Here is a 20435-nt window from a genome sequence, read left to right on the forward strand (position 1 = left end):
AGGTCTAGTTTTGAAATATTCTGTGATCTTTGTTCTGGCCACGAGACGAGAGTGTTCATCTGAAGAAAAGAAAAATGAAGTCAGAGAAGCTCTAAAGTCCCTCTCTAATGGAGGACAAGAAAGCAAACATAATCGCTGCTATATCAATCTTAGCCCTTGTCGTGGTGATAATCGCCGCGCGAGTTTCTCTAAAACTCTCTAAACCGTTATATCTCATCGCCGGCGTCGACATTTCGTTGATCCTCGCCGTGTTCTGTTTCCTCATAATCCGAAACCGTTACAACAGAGAAAGAAACCTCTTGGTATCAAGATTCATCTCCGAAGGCAGAGAGCTCAGAACCGAGTACAGTTTCTTGAGAAAAGTCGCCGGGGTCCCGACCAAGTTCAAGCTCGAAGATCTTGAAGAAGCCACCGACGGATTCAGATCTTTGATCGGAAAAGGCGGTTCTGGTTCGGTGTTTAAAGGGGTTTTGAAAGACGGAAGTCAAGTTGCGGTTAAGAGAATCGAAGGAGAAGAGAAAGGAGAAAGAGAGTTCAGATCCGAAGTAGCTGCCATAGCTTCTGTGCAGCACAAGAACCTAGTTCGTCTCTATGGATACTCCTCTGCGGTTAGCGCGAACCGTCCGAGGTTTCTTGTCTACGAGTATATCGTAAACTCGTCTCTTGATATTTGGATTTTCCCGGAGAAAGGAAACAGAAGAAGATCAGGAGGAGGATGCTTGTCTTGGAACCAAAGGTATCAAGTTGCTATAGATGTAGCTAAGGCTCTTGCTTATCTTCACCATGACTGTAGATCAAAGATCTTGCATCTTGATGTTAAACCCGAAAACATTCTTCTTGATGGGAGTTACCGAGCGGTTGTAACAGATTTCGGACTCTCTAAGCTGATTGCTAGAGATGAGAGCAAAGTGCTAACGGACATACGCGGGACTCGAGGGTATTTAGCACCCGAGTGGCTTCTTGAACACGGTATCTCGGAGACATCAGACGTTTATAGCTACGGGATCGTGTTGTTGGAGATGATTGGAGGACGGAGAAGTATCTCAAGGGTGGAAGTGAAGGAAACGGGGAAGAAGAAGTTGGAGTATTTCCCAAGGATTGTGAACCAAAAGATGAGAGAAAGAAAAGTAATGGAGATTGTAGATCAACGGCTGGTAGAAACCAATGAGTTAGACGAAGAGGAAGTGATGAAACTGGTGTGTGTGGCTATGTGGTGTATACAAGAGAAGTCTAGGAATAGGCCTGATATGGTTATGGTGATTGAGATGCTTGAAGGGAGAGTTATGGTTAACGAGCCGCCTGATTCAGATGTTGTTGTGGTCGATCTTTTGGCGGCTGATGATGATGATGATACTAGTAGTGGTGGTGTTCGACGGGTGGTAAATGTTCCGAGGTTGCAAATTCAGAGGGAGAGGAACTTTCGTTTGCCTTCCATTTGCTCTAGTATCATATCTCCTATCTCTCCACGCTAGTGTTATCATTTTTGGTTTGTTTCAATCTAATTTACCTATAGAAGGGCTTGATGTAATAAGCACATTATACATAACCAAGATTGATCAAAGAGTTGTATATGGTTTCAAGTTTCAACTGTTTGGGGGTTCTTACATTTGAATCAAACTCATTGCCTTAAACCGAAATTGGGTTGATCAAAAGTAAACCGAATCCCCCCTTTTCTGTTTATTGAGAGGCAAAGACTGACCAAAAAACAAAAAGTTTGGGGAGAAAAGTGAAAATAATCAATAATAGTGGACACTCTAAGGCAAACATAAAAGTGCAATCCACACATTAAAAAGAGTTTTATGGATTGCTGCTGCTAGAAAAAGCTCTGTTTCCGTCTCTCCTCCCTTAGACTTCTCCGTCGATTAACCCTTGCCGAGGTATTCTATGCGCTTAACCAATTTCTTATCATTCTGGTTTTCGATTTGCAATTTTTATCTGGGGTTTCCGTGAATCCTTGGTCGATCGAGCACTTTTGTGCCTTTTCCTGCACAATGTCTGAAACGAGCTTTAAGATTTTGATGATTTTATTATATTCTAGAGTTTTCGGATTTCTTCGTCTGTGAAATTTGAGGTTATCCATCTGATGAATAGAATAGTTGGAATTGGGGGAACTAGGGATGTTGTCTTTTCCTTCTTTAATGTTTTTTTTCTCTTTGATTTTAGGTTTTAAATTTGAACAATGTGGTGTTTGTTCAATGTGGTGTGAATGATTGATGTATTCGTTTTTCCTTGCAGGGTCCTTTTTTTTTTGTTTTTTTTTTCCACCAAGTGCTTGTTCACGGCATTGCTTGTCCTCCAGTATGAGTATCTCCGGTGCTGCAGTTGGTTCAGGTTAGTATATACTTTCTTCTTCTTTTTTTTTTTTTTTTTCTTCTACATATTGTTTTTGTTTTTGAGCGAGTTTCAATGGAAAAAAAATATGAAAAAAGAACTCTTAAATGCAACATCATCTCAGGAAGAAATATTAGAAGAGCAGTTGAGTTTGGGAAAACTCATGTTGTTAAGCCCAAAGGGAAACATCAAGCAACCATTGTCTGGCTACATGGGCTTGGGGACGTTGGCTCAAGGTAAATCCTTTCTGTCCCATTGTTGGTTTTCCATTTTGGAAAATCACCTAGCATAGTAGTAGTTTATTGTACATGGCTTACGTTCTACGGTTCACAGTCTAGATCTGGGGGTATCAGGAATGGTAAAAATTTCTAAATAGGTACCAGTAATGAATGTAATTTGTTAGTTTTCAAATTTTGACATTGTTTACCGTCTTGATTGATACAAACTTAACTTGATACACGGCTAGTTTTAAAAATTGTCAGTCATAATAATCTTAAGCTTTTTCTTATTCTGAATGCAGCTGGTCCCAGATGTTTGAGACCCTTCCCCTTCCAAATGTGAGTTATATAAGATTTAAGTGATCTCCAGCAGTTGCCTTAATATGATTAAACGTGCTCAGTTAATTTATCTTTATGAATACTAACCCATCTATTTATGTATTTGTTATGTAAGATCAAATGGATATGCCCGACTGCTCCTTCTCAGCCAGTGAGTTTGTTTGGTGGTATGCCCGCCACAGCTTGTAAGTAAATTTTCTATCATAAGATTCGTCTTTCATTCTGTTTAGTGAAATCTAGTCCTAATGGAAATAGACAGGTAGGTTAAAGAGAATATGATTAAATTTAATCATGTTCTTTCAAAAAAAATGTGCCATGGGAATCGTATGATTCTAAATATTGGGAATCTCTATACAAAAATTATCTTCTGCTATGCTACATAAGTGACGAGTTTTTACAGGATCTTACATTTTCCATCAACCTTATAATTTACTATTAACCAAAAAAAGAAACTTTACTTCCCTCCTTGGAGGCTATAGATATTTGGTATAACAGATAGAGCATTCTTTACCTTTCTTTATAGACACTATCATCAGACTTTGTGCTCGAATGTCAATGACTATGAATAGTGAAATCCTTTGTGTGACAAATGTTTTGATGAGTTGCTACTGTAATTTATGTAGGGTTTGATGTTGTGGGCATCAGTGAAAATGGACCTGATGACATGGAAGGATTGGATGTGGCTGCTGCACATGTTGCAAATCTGTTGGTGAATGAGCCTGCTGACAGTAAGTTTTCCTTCCAAACTTGCCTTTTCGCCCCCCCCCCCCCCCCAATATCTGCAAATAGTAAGAAGAATGAGTAAAGATAATTGCATCTTAGAGTTATATCCTATTCGATTTATTTCTTTGTTGATATTGAATAAGTTAAAATTCTTTTGGTTGGATTTTAGAGCGTGGTTTTGGTTTCAGAACCCTCTACTTGTAATGTGTGCCTAGTTTTCTCACAAGCTGTGGCTGTAAAACCAAGATTTTGAGATTCCATTTCTAAAACTGTGTTGTCTTTCATTGCTTGAAGTTAAATTAGGTGTTGGTGGGTTCAGCATGGGTGCGGCGACATCTCTATATTCTGCAACTTGTTTTGCTCTTGGCAAATATGGAAATGGCAATCCATACCCTATCAATTTAAGCGCAGTCATAGGCTTAAGCGGCTGGCTTCCTTGTGCAGAGTATGTTTTCGTCTTCTTCTAATACTGTCCTAGTCTAATTGGGATATTGAAGTCACTTTTGTACGTTAATTATTCTCACAGGACATTGGCTGGCAAACTAGAAGAGGAGCAGATCAAGAACCGAGCTGCGTCGTTGCCCATTGTAGTTTGTCATGGAAAAAGTAAGTTCGGAAATTTTATAATACCCTTAAAAAATTGAAATGGTTAACTTGTCAGCATTTTCAATATGCCAAACCAATTGGACATATTGTTAGTATTGAACCTTGCTGCAAAGACAATCCATTCTATACGAGAAGTATTCTCATGAGCCTTAAGTTTACTTCTCGTTAATCAAAATATTCCATAACACCAATTCAAGTAAAAACAAAAAAGAGTTACGTTTTAAAGATTCCCTTATATTCCTGCTCTTGTGTTGTTAATTCATCTACCTATAATTTGGTTTCCAGGTGATGATGTGGTACCATTCAAGTTTGGAGAGAAATCTTCACAGGCCTTGCTCTCAAATGGGTTTAAGAAGGTGACCTTTAAACCTTACAGTGCACTTGGTCACTACACAATCCCACAAGAGATGGATGAGTTGTGTGCGTGGTTGACATCCACCCTCGGCCTCGAAGGTTGAGGCTTTTCAACGATTTGGGATCTCTGATGAAAAACCCTTTTTAACGTTCTTGAGCGTTTGATTTGATTTGAATGGAATGTTTCGGAATTTCACAATGTTTCATTGAAAAATATTTGTGTAAGACAAATTCGTCTATTAGTAATTCTTCTCGTATGACATTAGTCAACCTACCCTCATTAATTGTTCCCACGCCCAATGCAATTAAAGGCTTTTTATTAAACAAAAAAGCTTTGATTTATAATTAATTTGATTAATTTTAAAATTAAAGAGTAGGCGCCGACAGTTGCGCTTCACTTGACCAATTGCAAAGTTTACACGTGTGTGGAGTATAAATTGACACGTGTGAGGACCACACTGCTCTGAATCATCGTTGCTCACTTCTCACTCCGTGTGGGGGAGCCTAAACATCATCAATTCCCATCATCAAGTGCCAAACTCAATGGGGGAGAAGGAAACAGAGATGCTTGCTCTCTTTCTCTCTTCTTCTACATATCCAGCTCTCTCTTCCCTCTCCCGATCCGTAACTCTAGACTTAGCCCGAAGAACAACACTCTCTGCTCTCACAATGTCGATGAACCTTAGAACCCACGCGTTCGCAGGCAATCCCTTGAAGTCCAAAACTCCGAAATCAACCGATCCTTTCTCACCCACCTCCGCTTTCGAATCCCTCAAAGCCCTAATCCCAGTAATCCCTAATCAACCCACTGTTTCCCCTGATTTTAAAGTCCTTCCCTTTAGCAAGGGTCGTCCACTGGTGTTCTCTAGCGGTGGAGACGCTACTACCACTCCTATATGGCATCTGGGCTGGATCAGCTTGGCTGATTGTAAAGTTTTGTTGGCGAGTTGTGGGGCTGATCTGAGCGAGGACTCGCTTGTGTATTTAGGACCCAAGGTGGAAGAAGATTTGGTGTATTGGGCTGTTGATTTGGCTGAAGACGGTGTTGTTTCTGAATTAGGGGGTAGGAAGCTGTGTTTCGTCGAGCTTCGAACCTTAATGGTTGCTGCTGATTGGGCTGATCAACACGCTATGGATGAATTGGCTATTGCCGGCCATGTATGTGAGCTTTGATCATGCTTGAACTTGTTGTTGTTGGTTACGGTTGCTTTAAGAAGTATCATTATTGCTAAGTTTGCTTCATTTTAGAACTTAGGGGTAGTTTCTTGCTTTTCGTCCACAAAATTGATCTCAACCTATGTACCATCGTATTGGTGCTGATGCTTGTTAACTATATCATGATAGGCCAGGGCATTGCTTGAATGGCACAACGTATCACGATTTTGTGGATCTTGTGGAGGTGTAACTGTTCCAAGGGAAGCAGGGAGGAGAAAACAGTGCTCTAATGAGACATGCAAAAAGCGGGTTTATCCCCGTGTTGACCCGGTATATTGGTGCTTCCTTCATTTTTAGATTTCCCTTAAGAGTATGACATTGTGGAAACTCTGCTTGATTGGTGCTCTGTTTATTACAGGTGGTTATAATGTTAGTTATTGATCGAGAAAATGATCGCGCGCTTTTAAGCAGACAATCTAGATTTGTACCGAGAATGTGGAGTTGTTTAGCTGGATTTATTGAGGTATGAAGCTTTCACTGCTAAGTCACCTCAATTCATTTTTGATCAAGTATAATATTCTTACTGTCCTACGCTGCTTCTGCTAGCCAGGGGAAAGCTTAGAAGAGGCTGTGAGGCGAGAAACATGGGAAGAGACTGGTATTGAAGTAGGAGAAGTTGTCTATCATAGCTCTCAGCCCTGGCCTGGTAATTGAATAGTTAAGAAAATACGTACAGTTGTTAGTTTAGGGTTTGTCTGTCTTGCATTCATATATTCTATCTATGTTTATTAGCTTATGGCTTCCAACGTTTATCTTAGCTAATGTAGAATGCATGCATCCATGAGTGTGATAGGTCATTTGCTGCATACGTTTCACAGAATAGTGCTGCTATTGATGGACAAGTTAGTTGTAAAGCAGATTAATAAGGATCGGTTTCGTTATGAGAAAATTTGCATCTCATAGCATAGTAGTTCTTCAATGTATAGATTTGAAATTTGAATCACATTTTTTTTACAGTCAGAAAGGACTTAGTACACTACGTATGTTTATTACAGCCTTGTTCGCAGTATGTCTACCAAAATATTTCTCATGCTTTCCCATGTGTAGACAATAGACCTTGGATGCCTCTTCCATTGTTGCTACTGTTGTAACGTTAGGTAGTTAGGAAACTTGATCTTAATGCCAAAAGGGCTTTATAATATATTTTTTGAAATGCAAGTTTAACAAAAGCGAGAATATGTTGATCTTAAATTGCAGTGGGACCAAGTAGCATGCCATGCCAATTGATGGTCGGGTTCTTTGCTTACGCCAAGACGGTCGACATAAATGTAGACAAAGAAGAGTTGGAAGGTATAATATATACTTCCAAGTCTTTGGAGTGCCAGATTTTCGTTAAAATCCATCACATTCTTAACAATGTTTTCTTGTGATTGTTTTTGTTGCGCAGATGCTCAATGGCACTGTAGAGAAGATGTGAAGAAAGCACTGGATGTTGCAGAATACAGGAAGGCGCAAAGAACAGCGGCTGCAAAGATAGAGCAGATGTGCAAAGGTGTGGAGAGAAGCCAGAGTCTATCAACAGATTTTAATCTCGAAAGCGGTGAGCTCGCTCCTATGTTTATCCCGGGGCCATTTGCAATCGCGCACCACCTGATCTCAGCATGGGTAGATCAGGCTCCTGGCAATGTTCAACCCAAACAACAAGCTGGTGTCTCTCTCTCAAGTTTGTAGCTAGGAAACATGACTTCGATGAAACCAAACGTTTGCTATGGTGATGCTTATATTGATTTGATGAGTCCTTGTTGTATGGACTTGCTCCAAGTTATTTCTTGCAACAACAATTTACATATCAAAGATTTTACCTCAGTAATACCATATAAAGCTGTTTTCTCCTCTTTTGTTGTTGTCAAAAATAATTGTGTTTTTCAAAAACTGAACCTAAAACAAATGTTTAAATGTAACTTCTGTATACCATTTTTAAATTAAATTTACGATAAAGAAAAAACAAAAACAAATGAGGATTCCACCGTTGTTAAATACACATCTCCGTAGAGTAGCATAAGCGTTCACTCTCTTCCTTCTCCCAGATTCTAAAACCCCTCTCTTCCTCCAAAGTCCAAACCATTTTGTTATTTTTTTTTCCGAGATCTAACAACACTATGGCAACCACCTTCTTCCGGCGACTCGCTAGGTCAGCTCCAATCGCATTCCCCGTCGCACTTGGATCCCAAAGCAAAGCTGGTTCTGGCGCTTTTCGATTCTCTGCCGGTGCGATCGCGGCACTCTCCGGCGGATTCTCTTACTATTACCTAGCATCCGGCAACAATCTGGTGAATTTTTCTTTTGTTTTCTCCCTAATATTTCTTATATCTATCGTCTCTGATCATTTCGAATTCTTTTTTTTTTTTTTTTTCTGCCGAGCTGGTTTGATTACTTCCTCTTGCATTTTGTTCAGTGTATGTTTTGTTGTATTTCACATTCAATCAGACGAGTTTAGACGAACTATACGAAACATATTGATCTTTATAATAGCGTTTTAGTTCTCAGTTGATATGGCTTTTGTTTATAATCGTTTGTGGTTTATGATCTCAGGTTTATCTAGATCAAGCTAAGGAAGAAGAGACTGGACCAAAAACAGGTGCGCTGTTTGGATTTATTTATAGCGTGTATTTCTCACTCTTTACTCGAAACTTATTGTATTCTGCTGTGTTATTTCAGCTCTAAATCCTGATAAATGGCTCGAGTTCAAGCTTCAAGACACTGCTAGAGTTAGCCACAACACCCAGTTGTTCAGGTATTTGCTTGACTCACTAATTCTTTCATCACAAAAAGGCATATTACCTTTGAATTTGTGACACTTTTCAAGTTTTTCATAATCTGGTAATGTGTTTATCACTATTACTTTGGGACTTACATTTTATATTGTAACTGGGATGACAGAAGTGCTCTTTTTTTGTTAACCACCCGTCTTTTATGTACATAATGAAGAATAGGCAAGGAAAATATATACTGTCATAATAGCGAATAGTTACTGAACAAGGGGACTTTTATATGGTTGTGGGATGCTATGAATAACTGTCCGGTGAATGCTTGTTTGTTTCTCATCCTTCTTGTGTAATTTCCAATACATGCTAAGTAGTTTGTATCCCTTTACTGCACAGAGGGTATGCATTATGAACCATCGGCATGATTGAGTGTCATTTGGTTTTCAAGTGATTTAGTTTGTTAACTCTCTAAGCTAATATATATCCATATCTCAGTAATGGGAATTGCTGCTATTAATATGGTTGGAATCCGCAGTTTAGGCGTCCAAAGTTGTTTCTTACTATCTCTAAGAGCCTCTTAAGCTCGTATTGCATTACTCGTGTATTTAAGTCCATTTCTAAGCTTTGGTTTACTTGTTTTGGCTTTGCTTTGAAATCTAGGTTCTCATTTGAGCCCTCAGCTGAATTGGGTCTACATGTTGCTTCTTGTCTCCTGACAAGGTATGCTGTGTCCACACTTGTTCCTCTTTACAGTAAAACTATTTAATTTTGCACGAGTTGTGAAATTTTTTCAGTTGAAGTTGCAAGGCTTATCTTTCCGTTTTCTTTGTACAGGGCTCCTTTAGGCTATAATGCTGAAGGGAAAACAAAATATGTCATTAGACCGTAAGTTCAGCTAAATTTCTTTTACCAGCTTTGCAGTGTTTTTTTTTTATGTCCGGACAACCATTGCTCTGCTAGCCTATCTGTTGCATATTTTCACTTTTGTTGAATGGCTTTCAAGGAGGCCATTTTTTTCACACCGAATCTTCATTTAATTAGTCGTTTTTACCTTTTTGTTTTGATGATATTCTAATGATATCTGTCATTAAGAAAATAAATCTTGGAAATTATGCAGACATATGTGCCTTTATAATTTCCACCTTTTGGATTAGTCAGAATACAAATTATCATGCAAATAAATCTTCCAGATTATTATTTTTCTAGCTTTCAACTATAAGATTTATAACACTTTGTCCTTACTTATCTTCTATTTGTAAATTGATCTCAGTTACACTCCTATCTCTGACCCAGAGGCTAAGGGCTATTTTGATTTACTGATTAAGGTATGAATATCCTGTTAATACACTTGTGCCTAACTCTACCTTTGCTACTATTTTCTAGAACAAAAGTAGATGTGTTATGATTGCACGCATTTCCTGGAGTTTTATTTTGTTGATGTAGTTCACTGTTTTTTTTGCAGGTATATCCAGACGGAAAAATGAGTCAACATTTTGCCAGCTTAAAACCCGGGGATGTGTTGGAAGTAAAAGGGTATAGTTAAATATAGCCTTCTTTAATTACGGTTGGTTATAGTTATTTATTTTCTATGTGGTATGTAACTATTTCTTTTCTTGTAGACCCGTTGAAAAGTTCAAATATTCGCCGAATATGAAGAAACATATTGGCATGGTATACTCTTATTCCCTTGTTACAACCAACTTTACTGAAGGTTTCTTGCATACAATTTGTTTTGTTTATATGGAAGTTAAACTTTGAAGATATGGACTGCATTATTAGGTTTTTTTCTCATCTCAGTGTATAGAACTATTCGCCTGCTCTCGTTTGTTGATATGCAAGTCCTTCGAAATTTGACTGTCGCATGAAGTTCCTGTTTAGTAGCATGATTCACTGACTTGTGATCAGTTTTTGTAATAAAAGATAAATCCTAACCTGTGATTTTGTGTTGGAAAAAAACTTGAAGATTGCTGGTGGAAGTGGGATTACTCCAATGCTTCAGGTGATTGATGCCATTGTGAAGAATCCCGAGGACAACACGCAGGTGACCATTCTATTATTATCTTTAGTTTTTATTTTTCCCCATAAAAAAACTTTTACACCTAATATTGAATTATGTGATCTGTGCATACGAATATTTAACTACTTCCTATACTAGTGCTGGTTTGTTTACCAAGATCTTGAAATTGTTATCCTCTACAATTCATTTCAAAATCAACTGAGGTTTTTCATTAAAAGAAAAGTGTGTTAACATGGAGCTTAACAATTTCTTTGTGTGCACAGATATCATTGCTTTATGCCAATGTTTCTCCAGATGATATACTTCTGAAGCAGAAGCTTGATGTACTTCAGGCTAACCACCCAAATTTGAAGGTAGAGTTCTCTTGGATTTATCATATGATTAGTTTGCTAGCTAGTTACTATTAGCATACACACGTTTCCTAAAAATATGTTGATCTTAAAATTCGACAGATATTCTACACTGTTGACAATCCTACTAAAACCTGGAAAGGAGGAGTTGGTTACGTTTCAAAGGATATGGCTCTAAAAGGCTTACCTCTTCCTGCAGACGACACTCTTATCCTTGTAAGTTACCTTATTATCTTCTGAACTTAATTTTCCTGAGAGAATGACAATGAGGATGCCAAAACATTTAGCATTATAGATTTGGATCTAGTGACAAAATAGGTTATGGTTTAGAATCAAAATATACATTGTTAATAAATTCATACTTTGTGGTGGTCACCCTTATTCAGGTATGTGGTCCTCCTGGGATGATGGAGCATATATCTGGAGGCAAAGCTCCAGACTGGTCACAAGGAGAGGTTTGTACCAATTCATCAACATCTTTTTTTCTTGGCCATCTTGCTTAAATGTTAGTTAAACCTTTGCGCTGAGAGTGCATTGGTTTACATGCAATTAGCAACACAAACGATGTTGAGCTTAAAGAGGCTTTCGGACCTTTAGGGAATGTGTGTCAATGAATTATGAGATGGCTCTTGAAAAAGCATACTCTTTGTTATTAGGACACGTCTGATAATTTGATAGCAGAAGAAGTTGAAACAAATCATGGAATCTGTATATATTAGTTCCAGAAAATCAATCAATCAAATCAGCAAAATGCAGAGCAGTTCATGTCTAATGTCTTGTTGGTTTTTTTTTACCGCAGGTCAAAGGGGTACTCAAGGAACTCGGATACACAGAGCAAATGGTTTTCAAATTCTGAGAGGACGAGAGAATCAGAATGCCATAGTTTCTGACATTTCATGTAATAAAGTGTCCCCAAAGCAAACATTAATTGATGCAGAGTGAACATTTGAGAATTTTCCATTTAGATTTCATGTCTGTGTTTTGACTTAGCTCTTGCGCTTGGAGGAAGATCCAAACTCAAGCAGTATAATTTCTCACCTTGGCTTAGACCTTTCTTGTTCAACCGTAGTTTATTTGGCTCTGATTTGACTAACACCTACAAATCAATGTCCTCTACTCAATGTCTGTGTAGAATTAGATATCAAACTGACTTGCTTTATTGAATAACTTTGATTTGATATTTATACAGAACGGATTCAACATAAGATAACCTCTAAGTCCTAAGATATCGAGACCTAAGCCTTATCACAATAGGACTCTAAACACAATTGGACTATAACACATATTATCCACAATATTCTCCGTAATACTCCTCCTCACGTTGGAGTGATAAGGTCGTGAATACCCAACTTGGGCATTATGTAAAGAAACTGAGGTCAGCTTTGGTCAAAATGTCAGCTAATTGCTCACTTGACGCCACATGTTTAGTAACAAGAATACCATCAGGTATCACATAACAAACATCATGACAATCATTTTCGATATGCTTAGTGCGCTCATGAAAAACCGGATTCGCAGCGATGTGAAGAGCAACCTTGTTATCACAAAACAAACGAGTAGGCGCAGATTGTTCAATACCTAATTTCGTTAACAACTTACGAAGCCATTAAATCTCACGAAGGGTCATGGACATGGCACGATACTCGGCTTCAGCGGAAGAATGAGACACAATCTTTTGTTTCTTGGTTTTCCAGGCAATAGGCGAGCCACCAAAAAGAACAACAAAGGCACTAAGAGAACGTCGAGTGATAGGACAGGAAGACCAATTGGAATCACAATACACCGTGAGAGACAAGTCAGAGTCTGCACAGAGAAGAATACCTTGCCTTGGCGAACCTTTCAAGAACTTCACAACCCGCAAAGCAGCTTCCCAATGAGCTTCACGCAGTTCTTGCATAAACTGAGATAACACATGGACGAAATAGCTGAGCTTAGGGCGAGTATGATGAAGATACAAGAGACGACCGACCAAGCGATAATTACGAAGTAGGATTTGTCAACAACGGACCATCATCGTCAGCCAAATCATGATTCTGTTCTAAAGGTGTGTCAGCCGGCCGTGAACCAAGATTGCCACTATCGGCCACAATATCTAACGCATACTTGCATTGAGATAGAAAATTTTCTTCGGAACCCCGAGATACTTCAATACCAAGAAAATACTTCAGTTTGCCCAAGTCTTTCATAGAGGAACACTTCCCCAAGTAATGCTTGAACTTTTGGAGCATGTAGCTATCATTGCTACAAATAAGAAGATCATCAACATAAATCAACACACAGATGTTAATGTTCTCACGAGAGTGCGAGAAGAGTGAATAGTCATCATAAGTTTGTTTAAAACCAAACCAAAGCAATGCATCATAAATCTACTTGAACCAACATCTAGGAGCTTGTTTCAGCCCATACAACGACTTCCGGAGACGAAAAACTTTGCCGGGATGAGAATGACGAAAAGGTTGTGGGAGCTTCATATAAACCTCTTCCTCAAGATCACCATGAAGGAATGCATTGTGTACATCCATTTGAAAAACCTCCCAATTATTAGCTGCCACAAGTCGGAGAATAGTACGCACAGTGGTCACCTTAACAACATATGCAAAGGTCTCATGATAGTCTTCCCCTTCGACTTGTTTATTCCCACAAACAAAAAGACGTGCTTTGTATCGTTCTAGAGAGCCATCAACATGATATTTAGTCTTATACACCCATTGACTATCGATAGCCACCTTACCATGCAGGAGATTAGTAACATCCCATGTACTCTTGATTTCAAGAGCATCTACCTCTTTAGCCATAACATCATTCCATACTTTAATGCGAACAACTTCTTTAAAATTCTTAGGTTCAACAGAACGTGTGATAGCAGCCAAATATGCGAGATGACCAGCTGAAAACAAAGCATCGGAAATGTAATCTGTCAAAGGATACAAAAAGTTACCTTGGAGAGTCGACAAAGACAATGACGCAGAATTGGATGGAGCGTGAGGGGTTATTAAATCACTTGTAGCATTGTAAATAACATAGCCTTTAAGACAAACCGATTGCTTATGCTGTCGTTTTCCTTGACGAGGAGGTGTGGCATCAACAAATGGAGCCTAAAGAGCCGGAGTTGAAACAGAGAAATCATAATCGCCTACTTTGTCCAGTGTTGGACGTGTCGACGAAGGAACAACAGTAAGTTCACGAGAACAATTATCCGAATCTGTGATAGCGAGTGGTTGCGTACCAGGAACCAGCTCATCAACAGGATGTCGATTAGCTGCAGTGTCAGATGTTGAAACAGAGACCGGTTTAGAAACGGAAATTGGTTCAACAGCCAAAGGTGGTGTACGAACATGACTCGACGTAGAAGAGGAAATATCCGAACCGGGCATCGGAGAAGGAGAAACAAAACTCCCCCTGTCCGAGAGAGGAGTAGGAAATAACCAATCCTTATCGAAGACTGCAAGAACACGAGTAATTGGCAATGGTGTAACGTCCGATGCAGCAAAGGGAAAAACATCCTCCTAGAACACTGAGAGAAACAAGAACCAAGTGGTAAAAGTTTTGGATTATTATTGACTTGGATAATCTTTACAAATGAGTATTGTGATAGTTATATACAACTCTTAGAACACTCTAGAACTCTCTCAACTTTTCTATATGTTATACATCTATACAATGCTTAATTACTGCTTATGGATGAGAGGGAATCAAATCGGTTTTGAATTGAGACAATCTTCATCTTCTTTGTTTCTTCCTTTGCAGGTACAGGTTTTGTCTTCTTCTGCAGCTCTGTTTTGGACTTCCCAATTGGGCTTGACTTCTCCAATTGGGCTTGAGGTAATGGACCTGTATTGCTCACACCCTCCCGCAAACTTGGAGTGGGTGGTCCAGCCACACCGAGTTTGAGACGAAGATGATTGAAGTCTCGCTTTTGTAGTGACTTTGTGAAAATGTCAGCGAGTTGCAGGTACGCCGAAACATGTATAGTTTCGATTAGTCCTAATGCAACCTGCTCGTGGATGTAGTGATAATCTGTATCAAAGTGTTTTGAACAATTATGAAGAGCTAAGTTGGCACTGAGATAAACTGCAGAGAGGTTGTCACAGCGGAGTGGTGTTGCCTTTGGTTGAGCTATGCCAAGATCACGAAGCAAGAAAGAAAGCCACTGGATTTCATGAGCTGTTGCCGTCAATGCTCTGTATTCTGCTTCGGTGGAGGAATTAGAGACTGTAGCTTGTCTTTTAGCCGACCAAGAGATGAGGTTTGGTCCAACAAAGGTGCAGAACCCTGTTGTAGAACGTTGAGTGTGTTTGCAGCCACCATAGTCACTGTCACTATATGCTGTCAGCGACATATCTGCATCCTTCTTGCTGTGAAAACCGAGATTGAGAGTTCCTTTCAAGTATCGTAAGATTCTCTCGAGGAGGCCAAAATCAGTGACAGTTGGGGAGTGCATTCTCTGACAAACAAAATTGACAGCATATTGTATATCAGGTCTAGTGATGGTAAGGTATTGAAGTTTACCCGCTAGACTTCTGAAGTAAGTAGGTTCTGGAAATGGCTTCATGTTCAGCTTGTCAAGACGTTCAGGTAGAGGAGTAGGCATGGAGTTGCAGTTGGACATGGATGCTTAATGCAGAATGTCCTTCGCATATGCCGTTTGATGAAGAAACAAGCCCCCAGTGTATGATTGTATCTCAATGCCAAGAAAGTATCGAGGTGGTCCTAGATCTTTCATGGAGAATCAGTTGTTAAGGCTATCAATGAGAGCTTGGATCAGTGAGTTTGTGCTCCCAGGTAGGAGTATGTCATCGACATATAGAAGAAGGACCAGAGACTCTCCATTTTTTCTGTAGGTGAACAGTGATGGATCTGACTTGCTGCAAACAAACTCAAAATCGATCAAGAAGTTACTGAAGTTATTGAACCATGCTCTGGGTGCTTGCTTCAAGCCGTATAAGGCTTTTGTCAATTTGCACACATATGTTAGGTGGTTGGGATCAACAAAGCCTGGTGGTTGTGACATGAAGACTGGTTCATCAAGTTCTCCATGGAGAAAGGCGTTGGAGACATCAAGTTGTTTGATGTTCCAACCCTTTGCAGTCGCTACATCAAGTACCATCCTTATCGTTGCTGTCCTGACTACCGGACTGTAGGTCTCTAGATAGTCTAAGCCTTCTTCTTGGTTAAACCCTTTGGCCACAAGCCTAGCTTTCAGCTTGTCAACTGTTCCATCAGGTCACATCTTGGTTTTAAACACCCATTCACAGCCTAAAACATTCATTTCTTCATCTGGTGGGACTAGAGTCCAAGTATGTAGCATATTAATTGTTGGCATCTCATCATCAACAGCTAGATTCCATCCAGGGTGTTTTAATGCAGCAGTAATAGACTTAGGTTCTTCTATACTGAACTTGGACGTTAGGAGAACATACCGACTGTTTGGTTTGTGAATTCCTGCCTTAGCTCTCGTAGTCATAGGATGAAGGTTGTCTTGGTGAGCTTCTTCAACATATGCATTGGTTATGGCTCATTTTTGTCTGATTCTGTATTCACATTTGGCTCATTGTTGTCTGATTCTGTATCCAAATCAGGTTTTGTAGGGAGAGCATTGTTTGCAACTATTGTTGCAGGTGGAGATAGGACCCGAGTGATTTGAGGCTCAACGACTTGAGGTGGTGAAGAAGTCGCTGATTGCCATGCTCGAAGAAAAGGAGTTTGGTATCTTGGTGAGAGAGACTGATATTGCTGTTTAAATGGGAAGGTGTCTTCATCAAAAAAGACATGTCGAGATATGTAGACCTTCCCTGTTGGCGGATAAAGACATCGATAGCCTTTGTGTTGTGGACTGTAGCCGAGAAACACACATTGGAGAAACCTTGGTTCAAATTTATGATGTGGCAGTGGTTTCAAGTGTGGATAACAAGCTGCACCAAAGACTCGTAGCATGGAGTACTCCGGTTTTTGATTGAGAAGAGCTTTAAGTGGACTTTGGTTCTGCAGAACTGTTGATGGGAGCATGTTACCAATGACACTTGCAGTATAGAAGGCTTCTACCCAGTATTTGAGTGGTGTGTGACTGTGGAACAACATAGAGAGACCCAATTTTACAATGTGGCGATGTTTACGCTCAACAATGCCATTTTGTTGAGGTGTGTAGGGGCAAGAGATAAGATGTCTGATTCCTGTATTAGCAAAATGTTGTTTAAGTTGATGATTGGTGAACTCTCCTCCTCCATCGCTCTGAAACACTTTGATCTTTGTGTTGAACTGATTTTCCACCATTTTTTGAAGTGCAACAAACACTGAGTAGAATTCAGACTTTAAATGCAGAGGATAGAACCAGGAATAGCGAGAGAAGTCATCAACAAAGACTGCATAGTATTTAAAACCTTGACTCGATACAACTGGTGAGAGTCCCCAGAGATCACAATGGACTCGATCTAAGGGGTGCAAAACACGAGACTCTGAATTTAAAAACTGAAGTTTTGAACTTTTCCCCATGTGGCAAGGTTCAGAAATTGGGGTAGTGCTGCTCTTATTTACTTCAATTGCCTTGCTATTCTTGAGTTTTTGGAGAATCTTGAAGTTTGAATGACCAAGCCGATGATGTCATGTTGCTTCTGAAGTTGCATAATGGCGATTAGAGAAGAGGGTAGCAAACTGATGATTCTCCAACACATAAAGACCATTATGCCGATTTCCCTTTGACACCACTTTCTGAGTGTTTAGATCAATAACGCATATCTTATTAGAATCCAATAATACTCCACAGGGATAGCCATCACAAAGCTTAGATACTGACAAGAGTGACTTCTTAATTCCAGGACAAATTAAAATATCATTTAATGGAATTGTACCTGCTGGTGATGTCAAAGTAGTATAACCGACATGTGTGATGGGTAGGTAGGTTCCATCAGCTACCATTACTGTATCATTACCATCATACCTTGTTGTTGACTGAAGTGTTGTTGCAGAAGGGGTTACATGAGCTGAGGAGCCTGAATCTGTGATCCACTCTCTTCCTTGTTCATTAGCAACTTGCAGAGCAGCAAAGGCTTGGTTATCAGAACTCTGGTAAGTGTTATCGAACCTGTTATAGCACTTCAGAGCTATTGATACACAGAGTTTTAAACCCTATTTTCCTACTGCAAGTGCACAGCAAAGAAGTAGTACTTAGGGGTCGAATCCCACGAAGACCAAGTTTTACTCTATGGTTCTATTGGTTCAATTTCAAGCTAAGACAATTCAAAGTTGGGTTTGTTTGGTAACAGTAACGCGATTAAAACGGTATAAAAAAAGGCAATAAGCAAAACACTAGATCAGGGGTAATTCTCGGGAATTTCAGAGATAACAACTAAACAACTCTTCAGGGCACAGATTAAGTACCAGTCTAGAACTCAAACATAAATATAAACTGATCCACTGTCGTGGTATCAATAACTCTATCTGATCGATTCTGTGCGGAAACGCGGAGCACATGCTCAGATATCCGGAGCACATGCTCGGCGGTCCATAAACCCTAAACTGTCGTTTGAGCCCAGAATCGCAGACAAGCATTAAAGAACAGGAATGATAAGTTCACAAATCACCTACACATCAACTTTTGCAGGTCTAGGATAGTTTGCCCACTAATGTCTTTTCTAGCAACCTATTACACTTTTGATGAATAGATAAACCTAGAATCATAGATTGGGTGATCAAATCAACCTAAGCATTAAGTCTAACAATAGTGAAGACAATCGATTATATAAAGCCCTATTTGTGTTCTGTTGCTAACCCATGAAACCCCTTTTGAAACCCCTAATCTAGCAAAGAAAACTACTCAGACATAGAGAAATGAATCATAGCAAAAGATGAGAAATTCAATGACATAAAAATAAAAAGGGTTCAGAGAATGCTTCACAAGGTAGCCGCTCTTCTCCCTCTCACCTAAAACGTCGTTCCAAAAACAAAAGAAAAAAAGTATATTCTCTCTCCTAAAAACCCTAGGTTAAATAGCATACAAGTAGAGAAAAATAAGGAAAGAATCCAAATTCAAATCTTCCTATTAAAAAGCGATCTCAGCCCTCTTTCTCTCACAAAGGATCGCCTAAAATAAGGGGAATTAGGCAGGGAATCGGCGCCTAGATGCTTGCCACGTGTCGTCATGAATCCGTAGAGTTGGGAGCATGTGCTCGGAAATCGGGAGCATGTGCTCCTGGGTCTAAAATCAGCTTTTCTGCTCCAATTCAACACCTTTCTGCTCCGATTGCTCCTGCTGTTCTAATCCTTGCTTTTAGCTTCCTAGCCTCTTATTATAACCTGAAAAGGAATCAAACAACTACAAAACTATCAAATAAACGGGGTCAAAGTGAGTCAAAACCGTAACATATCAGCCGTATGACCTGGTCTTCCACATATCTGACAGGTGGGACGTGAGCCAGAGTTGTTTGTGTGCTTTGATGTTGAGAGAATCCTCTTCCTCTGGTTGTATAGCCACCTCTACCACGGTTGTAACTTGAGCGTCCTCTTCCTCTTTGATTACCAACATAGTGAGCTTCGCTTGTCTGTTGAGTCTGAAAAGCAATATTTGAGAAGACGGAGTTGTTTCCTTCATACGACTGCAGCTTGGAATCGAAACCTTCGACCTCAGAAACTACATCAGTAAACCTTGGTGGTGAGAGTTTAGTGAGAGAGCTTTGAATGATTGTGGTGATGGGGTCATAATCTCTTGTCAGACCATTGAGAAAACCGAAGATTTTTATGGATTCTTCAACCGGTTTCCCAATGGCACTAAGAGAATCACAAAGACGCTTGAACTCACGAGTGTACACAGCCAAACTTTTGTTGGTTTTTGTGAGGAGTTGCAAGCTCCGACGGAGAGAAAACTCTCTGGAAAGCGAGCTTCTATTGTAAGATTCAGCAAGATGGAACTAGACAGCTTGAGATGTTGACAGAGTATGAACAGAGCCCAAAACTTCCTCAGAGAGTGTGCCAAAGATTCATGAACGAACCAGTTGGTCGGTGCAGAACCAAGATTCATAGAGAGGGTTGGGTTCTTCAGTCTGAGTATTGTTGCGAGTGACTGGTGGAGGCGTGACACTTCCATTGACGAACCCAAGGATACGTTGACTGGAGAGGAGAGATTCAAACTGTGTTTTCCACAGTAAGTAGTTGCTATCAGTGAGCTTTAAGGTGACGGAGCTCAAGACATGAACGTTGCTTGGAAAAGGGTAGGCCAAGCAAGGATTTGCAGTATCGGCCATGGAATCACCTGTTAGGGTTCACAATGGGTCTGCTACCATGAGAGAAACAAGAACTAAATGGTAAAAGTTTTGGAATATTATTGACTTGGATAATCTTTACAAATAAGTATTGTGGGAGTTATATACAACTCTTAAAACACTCTAGAACTCTCTCAACTTTTCTATATGCTATACAGCTATACAATGCTTAGTCACTGCTTATGGATGAGAGGGAATCAAATCGGTTTTGAATTGAGAAAATCTTCATCTTCTTTGTTTCTTCCTTTGCAGGTACAGGTTTTGTCTTCTTTCGCAGCTCTGTTTTGGACTTCCCAATTGGGCTTGACTTCTCCAATTGGGCTTGA

General features: G+C 39.7%; 3 protein-coding genes and 1 pseudogene across 4 annotated transcripts; all 4 read left to right on the forward strand.

The window, feature by feature from the left end:
- LOC104736077 (uncharacterized) lies at positions 1-4833 on the forward strand. Its single transcript, XM_010456000.3, has 9 exons — positions 1-1877; positions 2236-2331; positions 2456-2567; positions 2852-2888; positions 3004-3073; positions 3512-3616; positions 3906-4056; positions 4138-4217; positions 4503-4833. Exons 2-9 carry the CDS (start codon positions 2301-2303, stop codon positions 4673-4675), a joined length of 759 nt encoding a protein of 252 aa, XP_010454302.2. The 5' UTR covers positions 1-1877; positions 2236-2300; the 3' UTR covers positions 4676-4833.
- Positions 108-1587, forward strand: LOC104736076 (putative receptor-like protein kinase At5g20050 pseudogene; annotated as a pseudogene). Its single transcript, XR_015578511.1, has one exon. The product of XR_015578511.1 is annotated as a putative receptor-like protein kinase At5g20050 pseudogene (transcript).
- Positions 4834-5025: 192 nt separating the features above from the next.
- Positions 5026-7621, forward strand: LOC104736079 (nudix hydrolase 19, chloroplastic). The gene is made up of 6 exons (XM_087482254.1): positions 5026-5729; positions 5916-6056; positions 6145-6249; positions 6333-6432; positions 6984-7076; positions 7174-7621. The coding sequence occupies exons 1-6, from the start codon at positions 5115-5117 to the stop codon at positions 7455-7457; spliced, it is 1338 nt and encodes a 445-aa protein (XP_087338380.1). The 5' UTR covers positions 5026-5114; the 3' UTR covers positions 7458-7621.
- Positions 7622-7710: 89 nt separating this feature from the next.
- Positions 7711-11905, forward strand: LOC104736080 (NADH-cytochrome b5 reductase-like protein). Its single transcript, XM_010456003.3, has 13 exons — positions 7711-8056; positions 8319-8364; positions 8445-8520; positions 9152-9211; positions 9326-9376; positions 9762-9816; positions 9954-10024; positions 10111-10162; positions 10455-10532; positions 10772-10861; positions 10961-11074; positions 11245-11313; positions 11658-11905. The coding sequence occupies exons 1-13, from the start codon at positions 7886-7888 to the stop codon at positions 11712-11714; spliced, it is 990 nt and encodes a 329-aa protein (XP_010454305.1). The 5' UTR covers positions 7711-7885; the 3' UTR covers positions 11715-11905.
- Positions 11906-20435: the final 8530 nt, after the last annotated feature.

The sequence above is a fragment of the Camelina sativa genome, chromosome 13, assembly GCF_030686135.1.
Source record: "Camelina sativa cultivar CO46 ecotype springtype chromosome 13, ASM3068613v1".
Classification (NCBI taxonomy): Eukaryota; Viridiplantae; Streptophyta; class Magnoliopsida; order Brassicales; family Brassicaceae; genus Camelina; species Camelina sativa.